Source organism: Spinacia oleracea, chromosome 4, assembly GCF_020520425.1.
Source record: "Spinacia oleracea cultivar Varoflay chromosome 4, BTI_SOV_V1, whole genome shotgun sequence".
In the NCBI taxonomy this organism is placed as follows: Eukaryota; Viridiplantae; Streptophyta; class Magnoliopsida; order Caryophyllales; family Amaranthaceae; genus Spinacia; species Spinacia oleracea.
In genome coordinates, this window is record NC_079490.1 from 1,808,496 (window position 1) to 1,823,673 (window position 15,178).

The window sequence follows — 15,178 nt, forward strand, 5'->3', positions numbered from 1 at the left end:
CCATGCCCTGGATATGTGGGAAGTGTCGGATCTTTAAACTCTTTTGGTTTTGAAAATGTCATAATTTGCCAGATTGAAGGCTATAATACACCGTTTTCTTTACCAAATTTGAAGGTTTCGGGAACAAAATGTGTTCCAATCAGTCTCGTCCCACTGAAGGAAACTGTCAGCAATCAGTCTATCCCAAAATGTGAGTACATGCTTTTAAAACAAGAGGACTATCAGAATATTATCATAATCGTTCCGATTAAAATTAAACGATCTAATAAAAGCTCGGTATCCACTACCATTATACGTATAACAACAACCTTCATAGAACTGGACCCTCTAGTCTTCTATCACACGTTTAAATACATAGTTTTACACGTTTAAAGCGAACAAAAATGGTTACCATAAAACTTAAAAGTTTCAAGCAAGATAAAAAAAAATAAACATAAAATGGATCATACACCTTCATGATTTTGTTGCGATGGTCCACTGTTATCCTCGGTTTCATCTAAAGTTTCATCCTCATGCTCATCGCCAAAATCTACATCCGCGTCACTTGGTGCCGGGGGCACCTCGGAGCTTGATCCACTACCATTTGCAGACTCGTTTTGAAAGTCTGTCACGTTGACTCCCTCGGGTTGTTGCTTCATCATTCCCGAGATAGCAAGTTTCGGGGACCATTCCAGGACATCGTCAATGATGTTAGAAACCCGTCTCTGGTACCTGAAAACACAAACTTCTGCTATTAGTCTTTGTTCTTTTAACATGTAGCACTCTATGTGTGTGAACATTCTTGATAAGCCACCATCCACACTCAAATTTATCAATAAATTTTCAATCTAGAGGGCCTGTTTGGCCAAGCTACTGTAAAACTATTTCCACTCCCTAGAAGTAGTTTTGTAGAAATTGTTTCTTGAGAAACACTTGTAGAAGTAAGAAGTGTTTGGCCAACAACTTCTAAGAGCACCTCGGAAGGGTGGAGAAACAAGTTTTGTTGTTTGGCCCAGTTTTTTTTGAAAGTTAAATTTAAGAAGGATTATTGACCATTGGATTAAAAATCAGCCACAAGATTAAAAGTTGACTACTTGACCAACTTTTTTCCTTTTCTTTTTTTCTTTCGTCCATTTGATCTCCAGCAAATCAATATAATGAAGAAGTTCAGTAAATCAAGCCTGGAACCTTAGATTTAGTAATGAAATAACATATTGTCAATCGAATCTTCTTCTTCATCCCTCTATGAAATTAAAAAGAAATTAGGACTCTTCTTCTACCCATAACAAAGAAAAAAAATACAAAGATCTCCTATGGTAGTTCAGGGAGAAAGGGGGTACGGGAAGAAAGTTGACGGTGAAGATTTTTTGTGCTCACTGCTATGTTGATGGTGGAGATTTGTTGTTCTCACTGCTATGTCATGGGGAAGAGGAGAGAGAAAGTTGATATGAGGAAGAAGTAGTAGTACCGGGGTAAAGTTTAGTTTTAGTGGGCATTTCTTTTAATATTAGGGGTGCTATGGTCCAAGACAAAGTATCATTAAATGGAAGAATCAGCTCCCCAAGAATCATATTTCAGAAGCTCCAATTTGGAGCGTCTAATTCTAAGCCTTTAAGAAACAGTTTTAAGCTTCTTATAAAAGGGCTTCTACTGCTTTAGGAGCTTGGCCAAACAGCCACTAAAGTTCTTAAAAAATAAAAATCAACAGAAACCCCGCCGTTATTATTTCAAACTTATTGTCTAATTCTGTACACAAAAAAGTATCTCCTATTGTGTTATCTTCCCACCTCTGTTATAAGAACTTGGTCGCAAGCCAACTACATTAAAACCAAACTAATGGACTTGTCATCTCTGAGCAAATCTACATTTCTTTTTGTCAATAATCGAAACATCCACAGCCATGTCTAAGTGTTCATAGCAAAGATGGATACTCAAGGTAAAGCAATTGCACAATCACATTAAGAATAAATTTTATTCAAGAGAAATAATGAAAACTAGAAAGACAAGCTCCAGTTATATTGTTATGTAAGGGTTAGAAGAATAGGTTTAAAGGATAACACTAACCTAGCTCGAGCAGCTTCATCAGGAGCATGATGTCTCAAAATCATTATGACCACAACAGCTAATACAGCATAGAAAAGCCGTCCAGTCCACTTTGGTGAATCTTCCTCGTCCTTTTTAGGCCAAAAACGGAACAATTCACTTAATGTTGCTTCTTCCGCAAGAATGTTGGGGAAAATCCACACGCGCTTTCCAAGAAGTATCCAAAGAGCACCAAAAACTGTGGCTCTCACTGTAATCATAAAACCCAAAACTCAGTGACATAAAAAAACAAAATCACCCGGTCAATCACCATATTGCTGACACCAAGACAAAACATAGAATGCAAGTTAAAACTAATACATAGGAATGTCTTGCCACACATATGAAGCATAGGTCTTTAGTCTTCACAACTGTTAAATAAATTAATCAAGAAAAGATGACCACTCATTCATAACATATTATCAGAAGAAGACTGGTGATATTCATTAAGAATAAAAGCTACTAGTGCAAATTATGCAATAGTATTGCTAGTTACAAAGAATGCAGTTGATGATAACGATTTGGAGGCGGGGGGGGGGGGACTCGGGGGTAGCTGCAACAACTTCATAGAGCATTTACGAATAAAAAGTTGAAATAAACAGGCCAGGATAATATAATAGTTTCAGAAACAGGATAACATGGAACAAATTATAGCTGGCAACAAAAAGTATGAAGACATGAGAAACATACACAGTAGAACGGAAAGTATAAGTAGAAGAATCCCAGCACACAAGTAGAGTACCACAAGCTTGGCTGTGTGAGGGTATACGGGAAACAAGCAGATTGCTAATGTCAAAACAGGCCAAGAGAATGAAAGAAGTGTCTGCCATAAGGGGTGCCTCTTTATGAATGTCCATACAAAGAAAGCATCATTGTCTGAAAAAGTTTGAACCTGCAACAAGATAAGAAAAGCAAAATATAAACACCAATAGGAGAGGGGGTGGAGGGGTTGAATTGACTTATGTTTGAAAAAGACTAATTAATTCAGCAAAAATGGACTGCAAATATTTACATTTCTTTCCCAAATTCATAAGTGCATCATCTGCAAATAGAGATTATTAACAAAAGCAGGATTTTAAGTATAGCCTCAAAGGAATTAAGTTCATCATTAAGATAAAAGAAAATCAATTAAGAGAAGTATAGGTTTTGCATGTTTAGTATGCATCTAGGAATGGAAATGGAATGAAAACAAATAAGGGGACGTTTGGTATGAAATTTTTTACAGCAGGAAACGGATTCAGATAACCGTTTACGTTATATGTTGTTTGGTTTCGAGTATGTGGTAACCCTTTGTTACTACTCTAACCCCCAAGGTAGCAGTTGCCTTTTCTCCTCAAACAATAGCACACTGCCTCCTTTCTTTCTCCCCCCCGCTTATTTCTCCTCCCTCTCCTTTGAGCTTACTCCCAAATTCGACTGAATCTCAAGATTCCAACTTTTCAGTAAGTTTTTAACTGTATTTTTCTCATAATCTCTAAATATTATTCTTTAACATGTGCAAAAACACCCTTCCGACTTGCTAATCAATTTTCGAATTCAATCAGCCCTAATCTTCAAATTGTCTGTTGTATTTCACAAATGTCCTTTTTTCCTCTACATCTTCCTGGTCTTTGATTATTATTGGTGTTTTCGTTGACAACTGCTTATGTATTGTTGAATGTTGAGTAAAAATGTCACCATTTTATTGTGTTATTTGGACCTTTTCTCTATTGCATGTCACATGTTCGATGAAACGCTCAAAAGAGTTAGATAAAAAGTTGAAGTGATTAAGAACATATAACTTATCAAATCTAAAATTTATCTGGGTTTGCTACTTCAATAGTATTTATAGTTTGGTTTTATAAGCTTGGTTCTAGCACATGGCTTGAGATCTTGAGGATAATGGCTGATTGAGTAGTTATTTCCCCTCTAATATTCATTGTCTATCTATACTATCCTTGTTGCTTAGTTGCTTAGCTAATTCTAGCAAATGTTTTATGTTACACCCTCATGACTCGATGCGTAAAAAGAAAGTTGCTTACTGAGACTATACAGGGATGGAGTACAATATATAGGTACGTCTTACAATTAATGTGATTGATGATCCATCCATAATTTTGATTCAACTGTTGCATAAGGCTAGGAAGCTTGTCTGATAATATAAGCAGTGAAGTTATTAGTTAAATAGATGTCTACTGCTTAGCTTAAACCATAGCAATATGCAATGGTTTTTACTTTATGAGTCAACTAAATAGTTGTTTACACATAGCTTAAAGGCCATAGAAGTCACTCAGTCACACATGGTTTAAAAGCCATAAAAGCCACTCACTCATACATGGCTTAAATAAAGGAGTATGTACCTTTCAGAAAGCTTGCAGTGGCTTTGAAACTTTCTTTGGAAGATGGCTGTAGTGATTGTAGAGTTAGTGGCACTGATACTGGATGATTGTTTGTTTCTCCTTTTGTGTGTTAATCTGCACTTTTGATGGGTTTAGAGTAATATCAGTGTAGATTATGTAATTTTAACATATTGGTTTACTGTATTGCTTTGACAGTGAGATTTTATGGTATGCTTCGTCATTGAGGTCCGCTGATTATTTGATATGAGATGTTTATCCACAAACATTAGCTCATAGGAAATTCTTCTTTCTGATTTAAAATAAATATGGTGCATTCTGGAGCAATGTATTATACGTTGATGTTTGAATCTTCAAGCATTTGATGGACAGGCTACGCGATAATTTTGTTTCTAATTCCTTAGTTTTAGCTAGGTGATAAGTACTTTTACTAATGGTACTCTTGTTCTAATTGTAGGCTCACAAGAAAGCAAAGTGGTTATATGGTGTACCTTTTCCTTATTAGGAGACACTTGCTGAAATTTATGCCAAAGATAAAGCAAGGGGAGACGTTAGTGAGTCATTTGTAGGAGCTACTGAAAACAGGAATGTTCAGGACTTGGGAGGCTGCAGTTGTTCTCTGAGCTGGGGAGTTTAGTGTTGTTGCCTCCTGGTCAAATCGGCAAAAGGGTTAAAGTGGAAGGCTGAAGCTTCACTGGAGGTTTGTTGGTTATATTTTGAGTGGTTATACAATTTCTTTTCTGGTTGGTTTTATATGTTACTTAGTATTTTTGTTATGACTTGTGGTTATTTATATTATGGTACTTTTTTAAGGAAAAAACTTTAAATAATCCAACCTTTCAACGATTTTCCGTTAATACTCCAACCTTTGGATTATTATCTAATAATCCAACCTTTATACCCCGTTAACTTTTATTGCACCCAACAGGTCAGCAACCCGATATAACCGGTAACCTATACACGTGTCATGCAACCATTAGTTTATGATTTATTTATTTATTTTAACTTATTTCCTTTTCTTTCATAGTCCTTTTGGTTTTGTTATTTCTTCCTCTCTCCAATTCCTCAGACCCCCCCCCCCCTCCTTCTCTTTTTCCTCCACCGCACATGATCACATATTCACATCCCCTTTATTTCTCCGCCATCATCCTCCTCCACCCTTACTAAAATCCCACCACTATTATCATAATCTTCATCAATTGAGTCTCAAAATCTTAAATTCATCAATTGATCAAAATGAAGAGATTCATCAAAGTCACGCAAGCATTAACTTGAATCATCCCACTTAACATGTAATTGAAGCCCCTTAAATCGCTTTCTAAAGGTCCGAGTCATAGCCGAGTCGACTCGAGAGCACTCATACATGTACCTCGCCATTTTTGTTTTCTTAGTAACTCTCTTTCACTCTCCTCACCTTTTGCTCTATCCAGCTAATTTGAATGGTATTAGTGTATTACCGTGGGGTTTTTTTATATATAAATAAATTGGTTTGGATGTTGTATTGACATGTATATTTGTTTATGTTTTGATCTGGGTTATTGAGGTTGATGGCAATTTATAAACTATAGAAGGGGGAGGCAGAAAATTGGTGGTCTGACTCGTTGCGGTAATTGGGTTGTCAGTTGCGGTATGAGCACTCGTTGTCGTGGTTATAGACTTATGGTATTAATTTTGATATGTTGTGGGTGTTTTCTATCTGTGATTAGTGTCTAAAGGGTCGGCAATGATGGTGGTCTTCCGTGACCGAAGTGTAGAAGAACAGAAAGAAGAAATCTCAATAGAAAGGAGGGAGGCAGGACAAAAAAAAAAGTTGAACTTCTTGACCGGTTTCTGGTCATTTGGGTTCGATAAAAGTTATTGGGGTACAAATGTTGGATTATTAAATAATAATTTAAAGGTTGGATTATTTACGGAAAATCGTCAAAAGGTTGGATTATTTACGGAAAATCGTCAAAAGGTTGGATTATTTAAAGTAATTTTTCCCTTTTTTAATGGGTTTATTTGCTGCTAATACTAGTTTCAGTTTATTATGATTTTTTGTTTTACATTGTACGTATATACTCCGTAGATACACTACATAAAAGATTCCTTTCCTTAGTACCTGCCAAATATCAAGTAACGGGAATCGTACGTATGCGTATTCCTTTCCTAGGATATACCAAACAACTAATATTGGTAATAGCTAACATTAACCTTTTCCTTCTTATTTGTTTCCATTCCACTCCTTTTCCAATTTCCATTCATACCAAACATGCACTAAAAAGAGAGGACAATGTTAAGTGTTAAGTATTGTTGTTTGGTATACCTAAAGGAAGGAATTCCTTGTATCAAATTTGGGACCGAGAAGGGTAACAATTTTGTTAGCATAGGGTTGAGAAGGATAAGAAATACAAGTACGTGGTAACGTTACCCTTAGGAAATGGAGTGTATTACCCGCCTCTTATACTAAACAATAGGTAATGGAAACAGTATATGATAACATATCTAACACTTCAAAACGCTATACCAAACATACCAAACATCCTCTACGGTCCTTTTTACACCATAACTTGCAAACAAGAACAGCAACACAACTTAGTAAGTTGAATAATAACATTAGTCAAGATCTTTTAAAAAAGGCGGATAATAGGTCTAACAAACACCAATTAGAAAGGGGAAAATATCCTCTTCAGTAAATGTCCTCTATTCGGTACACAATCATTACTCTACAAAGAATTTCCTAATCCATTAAAGTGCCAGCAAACTCCTTAGTAGGAAGAAGAAGAACACAGGAAAAAAGGGGGAAAAAAACAAGATCTCCATCTCCCCCTTGACTGGTGCTCCGACCCCTAAATAAGACTATTCCTTCTCCCATTGGCTGCCTTTGAAACAACTCATGATAAAAAAAAACCTTTGTAACCCAACTTTACATTCTTCTTCTTAAGAAACAAGTCTCGAAGAGTATTTTTTAAAAGACACACCTCTTCCTATAGAACTCAGGGCCCTAACGTCCCCATTCTATAAACAAGGAGTTGTCAAATAGCATTACTTTTCAGATCCCTAACGTCTCCGAAGACCCCTTGATTGGAATAATCATAAGAACCAAGGATAAAGATCGTATAGATAAAGAAGGATTCTTTGTTTCCTAGTTTCATTTGAACTCTTAAAGCAGTTTTGTATCCTATGTTCCTATCATGACAACTTCCTAGTTTGTTCAGAAATGTGCTCAGGAAAGGGTTTATTACCTGCATATAAAAGGCTTAGATTTTGTAGTTTCAGAAATGAATTTCTTAGACTGCTATCACATTAAGAATACATAGGTCTTTCTTCTATGCTATCACATTGGGAATACATTGCTCAATCTTCAGTTTTGATTCCGATTCCTTTACTTTCTATCCTCTTCTCTTCTTTGTTTTCTCCTGCCTTTCATCTAGTTCCTCATCTACTTTCCCATTCTATATCCCCATTTCCCCTCTCTCAATCTCTACCAACTAAAACCTTGCCACCTCTTCCCTTCACATTTGTGCCACTGCAATAAAACCCAATCCTTATAACAAAATAGGCCAATCACAAGTTATTTAATAAAAATGTAGAGCATTGAATATAACCACCCTATTGGGCCTACATCAAAATACAAGCTAGAAACCTCAGGTCCTCAACTCAATCGCTGTACACAGAATTGATCTTATCTCCGGACGCCATTCCACTAACCTGCCACAGAGGCACTAAGCCAACAACAACAACAACAAAGCCAATACCTCATATTACTCTAATGTCCAAATAACTGCTCCCCTCAAAGCAAAACACATTCAATTTCAAACTTATAATCCAATGGAAGAAGATGAACCATTAAAGAGACCTCACAACCCTACCTGGCACGCTTAAAACCACACACAAAGAATAAGAAAAATTACAAGTATACTTTAATAACATCACTACTATTCCATATTCCGCCCCAAAACAAAAAACTCGCAAAAGGGGATATAAAGACAGGTTAGACAGCCTTGAACCAGTAGAGTCCCTGTGAACCATGAAAATACAACAACTCAAACAACTTGAGTGTAGTTTTTAAAAGAATGACAATAGAAAAGAAACCTTTTAACTACTGTCTATGAAATTCTATTTTCCTCTTCAAGTATACGTTTTTTTTTTTTTGCATTCCAGCAAAGAATCTTCATTGGCAATAACAGTGATCCCTCCCCCTTTCTTAAGACGTTCCACATAAAAATAAAAAGTAGCATGCCTAAGTTCAATCAAGGTTTACAATGTTGAAGGGAATGGATATGAAAATATAACAAAATTCTAGTTGTATGAAATGACATCCAATGAACCTTCATTTAGAAATAAAATCTAGTTCAAAGTGAAGACTGCAAAATATATGGAGTTTCACTCGATAAATTATGATTAATAGATAAGCTAATCCAAAAACATATAAACTTGCCAGAATCACTTATGCAGAAACTTAACATGACCAGTCATTTGTGACACATTGCATTCAGAAAATTGAGACAAGGGCAACTCATTATCCATCTTGGAATCACTGACAAAGAGAAAAGGCCACAGATACATACTCTATCGGTCTATCCCGAACCACAAAGGAAGGATAGGAGTTCCGACAACAAATATCAAAACTAAAACGGAATAACTAATTACTAGCTTCTTACAGTAGAGAAGACAGCTAAGGAGGTAGATACTCTACATGCCTAGATCACCATTTTTATGATCGATAAAGCAGTACATGATTTTTAACGGCACACCCCCCAACTCCTCTAATATTCACCTCTGATACTCATCATTATCATTACCCCATTGCCTCAAAGAGGCTCCCGCAAGAAGCGGGGTAAGGGGGGGGGGGTCGGGTGTACGCAACCTTACCCCTGCAATTGCAGAGAGGTTGTTTCCAATTGACCCAAAAGCGGTAACGGGACGACAACGAGAAGACCATCTTCTATTTCATGGAAAAGAAGCGAAGAGGATTTAAGAGTCATTTTGATTTAGTCCATTACATCCCACAGCCAAAAGAACAAATGAATATTTGACTCCATCGGAAATGGACAAAATTAAATATCCCTCCGCTGAATTATCATTAATATGTTCTTCTTAACTTCATGTCAACGTGAATTTTCTAAAAAAATCAACTTTTTATAATTTCAATTAATACAAAATTGATGATATTATCCTCAAAGTTGTATCATGGAACAACAAATCACATCAGTGAGTCATCTTGTCCCGTATGTGCTTATTGAATTTTTCTTTTTTTCTAATATCTGATTCCATTGGTGTGGGTTTCCTCCATACCCACCTCCCCCCTAGGTATCAGAAACTGATACCTTGGGGATTTGGAGGGTGGGCTGCACTGGTATGAAAATAGGAAAATTCATGAATCAAACAAGTAGTATGGGTTTAGGTGATTCTAAATCCATACCTGAGAGTGAACCAAACACCCCCTAAGTGATAATATATCCAACACTTCAAAAACCCTATACCAAACATGCTCTAAAACTAAGCCAACATACCAAACATGCTCTATAGTCCGTTACACCATAACTTGCTAGCAAGAACAATATCACAACTTAGTAAGTTGAATAATAACATTATGATAGGTCTAACAAACACCAAGTAGAATGGGAAAAAAAGTCAGTATTGATAATTGGCCCCTACCAAAGAAAAACTAGTAAGAAATATCCTCTTAAGTAAATGCCCTCTATTCGGTACATTATCATTACTATACATGGGATAATTCTCTAATCCATTAGAGTGCCCTCAAACTCCTTAGTAGGAAGAACACAGAAACAAAACAAGATCTCCATTCCCCTTGACTAGTGCCCCAACCCCTAAATAAGACTCTTCCTTCTCCCATTGGCTTCCTTTGAAATAACTCATGATAACAAACCCTTTGTAACCCAACTTCACAATCTTCTTCAGCAACATATCCCTCTTCTTCTTAAGAAACAAGTCTCGTAGGGTATTTTTAAAAAGGTACCCCGTCCTGTAGAACTCAGTGGTTAACAAGTCCCCATCCTATAAAAAATGAATCTCGAGTAGCATTATTACTTTTCAGAGCCCTGATGTCTCCTAAGACCCAATTGGAATAGTCATAAGAATCAAGGAATAAAAGTTTCTATTAGGGATAAAAATCGAATATATAAAGAAGGATTCTTGTTTCCTAGTTTCTTTTTGAACTCTTAAAGTAGTTTTAGTATTCTATCATGAGTTCATGACAACTTCGTATTTTGTTCAGAAATGTGATTAGGAAAGGTTTTAGTACCTGCATGTAAAAAGGCTTAGATTTTGTAGTTTCTGAAATGCATTTCTTAGACTGCTATCACATTAAGAATACATAGGTCTTTCTTCTATGCTATCACATTGGGAATACATAGCTCAATCTTCAGTTTTGATTCCAATTCCTTCACTTCTATTCTCTTCTCTCCTTTGTTTTCTCCTGCCTTTAATCTAGTTTTTCTCACTAATCAAATTTCCCATTTTATCCCCATTTCCCCTCTCTCAATTTCTACCAACTAAAATCTTGCTACCTCTTCCCTTCACATTTTCGCCACTGCAACAAAACCCAATCCTTATAACAAAATAGGTCAACAACAACCCACACGTTATCTAATAAAAAAGTAGAGCTTTGAATATTACAAACCCTATTGTCTATTGGCCCTATATCAAAATTCAAGTTGGGAACCTCAGGTCCTTAACTCATTCAGTGGATACCATTCCACTAACCCACCACACAGGCACTAAGCCACTACAACAACAACAACAACAACAACAACAACCAAGCCTTAGTCCCAGTGTCGGCTAACATGAACCGTCATAAGGAACCGTCTACTGAACGTAAAGTAAGAAAAATAAAAGGTCATGTTAAAGAGAGTAAACACGGGGCTCGAAAAAGAGGTAACATGAAAACACAATAGGATAAAGTAAATTGTGTGTTTGAAATAGAAGTACCAAACACCTCATATTGCTCTAATGTCTGAATAACTGCTCCTCTCAAAGTAATACACATTCAATTTCAAACTTATGATCCAATGGAAGAAGATGAACCATTCGAAGAGACCTCACAAGTATCCTACCCGGCACGCTTAAACCACACACAAAGAATAAGAAAAATTACAAGTATACTTTACTAACATCCCTAGTATTCCATATAATTCAACCCCCCTCCGCCCAGAAACAAAAAGCAGGTAAAGGAACCAGAATCCCTCAGAACCATGAACATAAAACAACTCAACCGACATGAATGTAGTCTCTAGGAGAATGACAAGACCAAAAGAAACCTTTGAACTAATGTCTATGAAAGTCTATTTTCCTCAAGTATACACTTTTTGCATTCCAATAACGAATCTTCATTGACACAACAGTGATCCCTCCCCCTTTCTTAAGACGTTCCGTATAAAAATAAAAATAATAAAAAGTAGCATGCCTAAGTTCAACCAAGGTTTAAAATGGTGAAGGAAATGGATTTGAAAATATAACAAAATCCTAGTTGTATGACTTCTAATGAAACGTTCATTTAGAAATAAAATCTAGTTCAAAGAGAAAATTACAAAATATATGGAGTTTCACTCAATATATTACGATTAATAAATAATCTAATCCAAAAACATAATAAACTTGCCAGAATCACTTATGCAGAAACAATGAATGACCACAAACATTTGTGACATATTGCATTCAGAAAATTGAGACAAGGGCATCTCAATATCCATTTGTGACATATTGCATTCAGAAAATTGAGACAAAGAGGAAGGGCCACAGATCAGTACTCTATCCCGAACCACAAAGGAAGGATAAGAGTTCAGACAACAAATATCAAAACTAAAATGGAAAAACTAACTACTAGCTTCTTACAGTAGAGAGAAAGCAAGGGGGTAGATACACTACATGCCTAGATCACTATTGCTATGATTTATAAAACAGTAATTTTGATCAATACAAAATTGATGATATAATGCTCAAAACATGGAAAAAAAATGGCAAAATGATTAGGGACGGAGGGAGAAAAAAATTCACATGAAGCAACATTAACATAACTACTGGCACAGTCTGTAGAAAATATTCAAGCAATTAAGACGAAAGTTTCGTGGCAAAGGGGCACCATGATGAATAATTGAAAATCCTTATTCCCAAGCCACATGAAAAGGTGATTATTCAATATACGGAGTAGTAAATTAAATAAAGATAAAGAGCGCTTAAGCAGATCCCTCATCTCAATATCAAACATGTTTAAACTTGGCAAGTGTTCCACTTTGGTTGAAAACAAATCCCCAAGGTTAAAAAACGGGTCAAAAGGGAAACAGACAGTATAAGAGCTAGACAAGTATTTGCCCCCCAAAAAAAATCAGCAACTTCTGCGTGCCCAATACATAAGAAATCGATATGATCTAAGCCACATTAGGTCAGCAACATTCAGCATATAACTTGACGAGAGGGCTGTGATCACCCACATTTAATATTATAACTCTAAAAGCTGAATTGACAACATGACATGTAAAAGTCAAGAGAAAGGAAGGTTATATTAACTATATTCTACACATATATTTTCTTGCTTATTCCAAAAAGAAAGGGTAACGGCTAGCGGGAAAAAAACTTACAGGAAAGATCTCCAAATGTGCAGGCCATGTCGACAACTTCTTCTTGCCCGGCCTTAGAGTCTTTACAACACGATCACATCGTACAATGAGGTTTTTCTTCAATAGAACATCAGCAATGTCTTCTGCTTCTAGATTACTATCTAAACCCAGTATATCTCTGACCTCTTTGTGACTTTTTAAGAAACTGACAAAATCCTTCCCCCTGAAGTATTCAACACGTGTCTCCTGCAAAACTGCCCATCTTGACTCTAAATCTTTATGATCTCTCACCTTTTCAGCAAATGACAGGTATACATCCTTCTCTGCAGCTTGTTTCTGAAATATTACACAGTAGAATTCAAATTAAACATGTATCTACTATCTACATCCCTTTAATAATATGAACAAAACTACATGAGGAAAATATGGTCACATGGGAAGGAGAGGAAAAGCTTCAATTTGACAAAAACGTAATACCCATTTAAGAAAGGAGAAATCCTATATACTTACAGAAATCAGATAATGATTCATTCGCTTTTAGAATATACTCGTTTCAACTGGGGTCAAAACACCAATATTACCAATTATAACAAACCAATTGAATATGGATAGGAAATCAAGCCACCAAATTATATACATCCCCAAATAGCTGAATACATATAAGGTCATATGGTAAGGAGAGGAAAAGCTTCAATTTGACAAAAAAGTAATACCCATTTAAGAAAGGAGAAATCCTATATACTTACAGAAATCAGATAATGATTCATTCGCTTTTAAAATATACTCGTTTCAACAGGCTTCAAAACACCAATATGACCAATTATGACAAAACAATTGAAAATGGATAGGAAATGAAGCCACCAAATTATATACATCCCCGAATATATGAATACATATAATTGATTCCCGCCTTTCCAATATAATCCATCCGTCCCGAAATATGTGCCACATCCACCCATCACATTGCATGATTAAATAAGATTTTAGTATGATACCCTTTGTAATTATGCAATTAGCTACTCCCTCCCATTTTCTCTCCCCCTAATTCATTCCAAGTGGGAGTATCAAGTAAATTCCAAGCATAATTACAGTTTCCTGAATTGATAAAAGGTACTAAATTGGCATGCATTGCTTAGTCTCCTTGTAAAAACCCATGGTCTCATAGACTGCCAAGTTCTAGGAAGTACCAATTATGAAAATAATCTAAGATACAAAAAAATTCACATCTTGATCAGCTAAAAAATCTAAACTTATCATTCATCATCACAATTAAACGTCAGTCAACAACAGAATTACCACCAAATTGAACGATTGATCAGCAAGAAAAACTAAAAATTGTCAGCCGACAAGTAATTTCACAACATTACAAAATCAGATGGCGAAAATGTGATAAATTGAAATGCGAAATTCAAGATCTGTGAGTAACTTAAACCCTAAATAATCAAACAAAAAAATGCCAAAAATCGATAACAATGTTAAGAAAGAGTGGAAGAGAAAGAGGTGGAACCCGAGGAGGAGTGTCGCTGCCGCCGCTTTGCATAGATCCGGCGGCCGATCGCCGGACTTTCTTCTTCTCGGTGCCGGCTTTCTTCATTTTTTTTCTCTCTCCTCTAATTTCTGTGGAATTAAATTTGGGAATTTTGCTTGTTGGTGGAAAAATGGGGGTGGGTGTTTCACGTATTTCTGTGTACTCCTCGAAACGTTTTTTTTTCTTTTGGTTATGACACTTGTGAGATTATGGAGTAAGCTCGGGTTTAATCGGGACGGGTCATATCGACTACCTTGATTTGTAGATCGGTTATACGGAGTAAGTTCGGGTTTTATCGTTACGGGTTACATGACAACTATTCTGAATTGTAGATCGGTTATACGGAGTAAGCTCGGGTTTTAATTGGGACGGGTCATATCTACTGCTGTGATTTGTAGATCGGTGATACGGATTACGCTCGGGTTTAATCGCGACGGGTTATATGACGGCTACTCTGATTTGTAGATCGGTTAAACGGGTAAGCTTGGTTTTAATTAGGATGGGTCATATCGACTGGTGTGATTTGTTGATCGGTTATATGAAGTAAGCTTGGTTTTAATCGGGAAGGGTCATATCGACTACTCTGATTTGTTAATCGGTTATATAGAGTAAGCTCGGATTTAACCAAGACGAGTCATATCGACTAATTGTTGAACGATTTACCAAAGTAATGCCCTTTTAAAACTTATTTCTCA

The 15,178-nt window shown here is 36.2% G+C and overlaps 1 protein-coding gene across 1 annotated transcript; it reads right to left on the reverse strand.

Moving 5' to 3' along the window:
• Positions 1–219: 219 nt before the first annotated feature.
• Positions 220–14,645, reverse strand: LOC110801435 (translocation protein SEC62). Its single transcript, XM_022006806.2, has 5 exons — positions 14,463–14,645; positions 12,977–13,291; positions 2,752–2,953; positions 2,044–2,272; positions 220–711 (listed from the first exon to the last, which is right to left on the reverse strand). The coding sequence occupies exons 1-5, from the start codon at positions 14,547–14,549 to the stop codon at positions 444–446; spliced, it is 1,101 nt and encodes a 366-aa protein (XP_021862498.1). The 5' UTR covers positions 14,550–14,645; the 3' UTR covers positions 220–443.
• Positions 14,646–15,178: the final 533 nt, after the last annotated feature.

Excerpts from the sequence above, each read along its gene's own strand:
- LOC110801435 (XM_022006806.2), bottom strand. The coding sequence starts at position 14,549 with ATGAAGAAAGCCGGCACCGAGAAGAAGAAAGTCCGGCGATCGGCCGCC. Across the intron at positions 13,292-14,462 it reads GCAGCGACACTCCTCCTCGG|AAACAAGCTGCAGAGAAGGA; the intron begins GTTCCACCTCTT and ends GTAATATTTCAG. Across the intron at positions 2,273-2,751 it reads TATACTTTCCGTTCTACTGT|TGAGAGCCACAGTTTTTGGT; the intron begins GTATGTTTCTCA and ends TTATGATTACAG.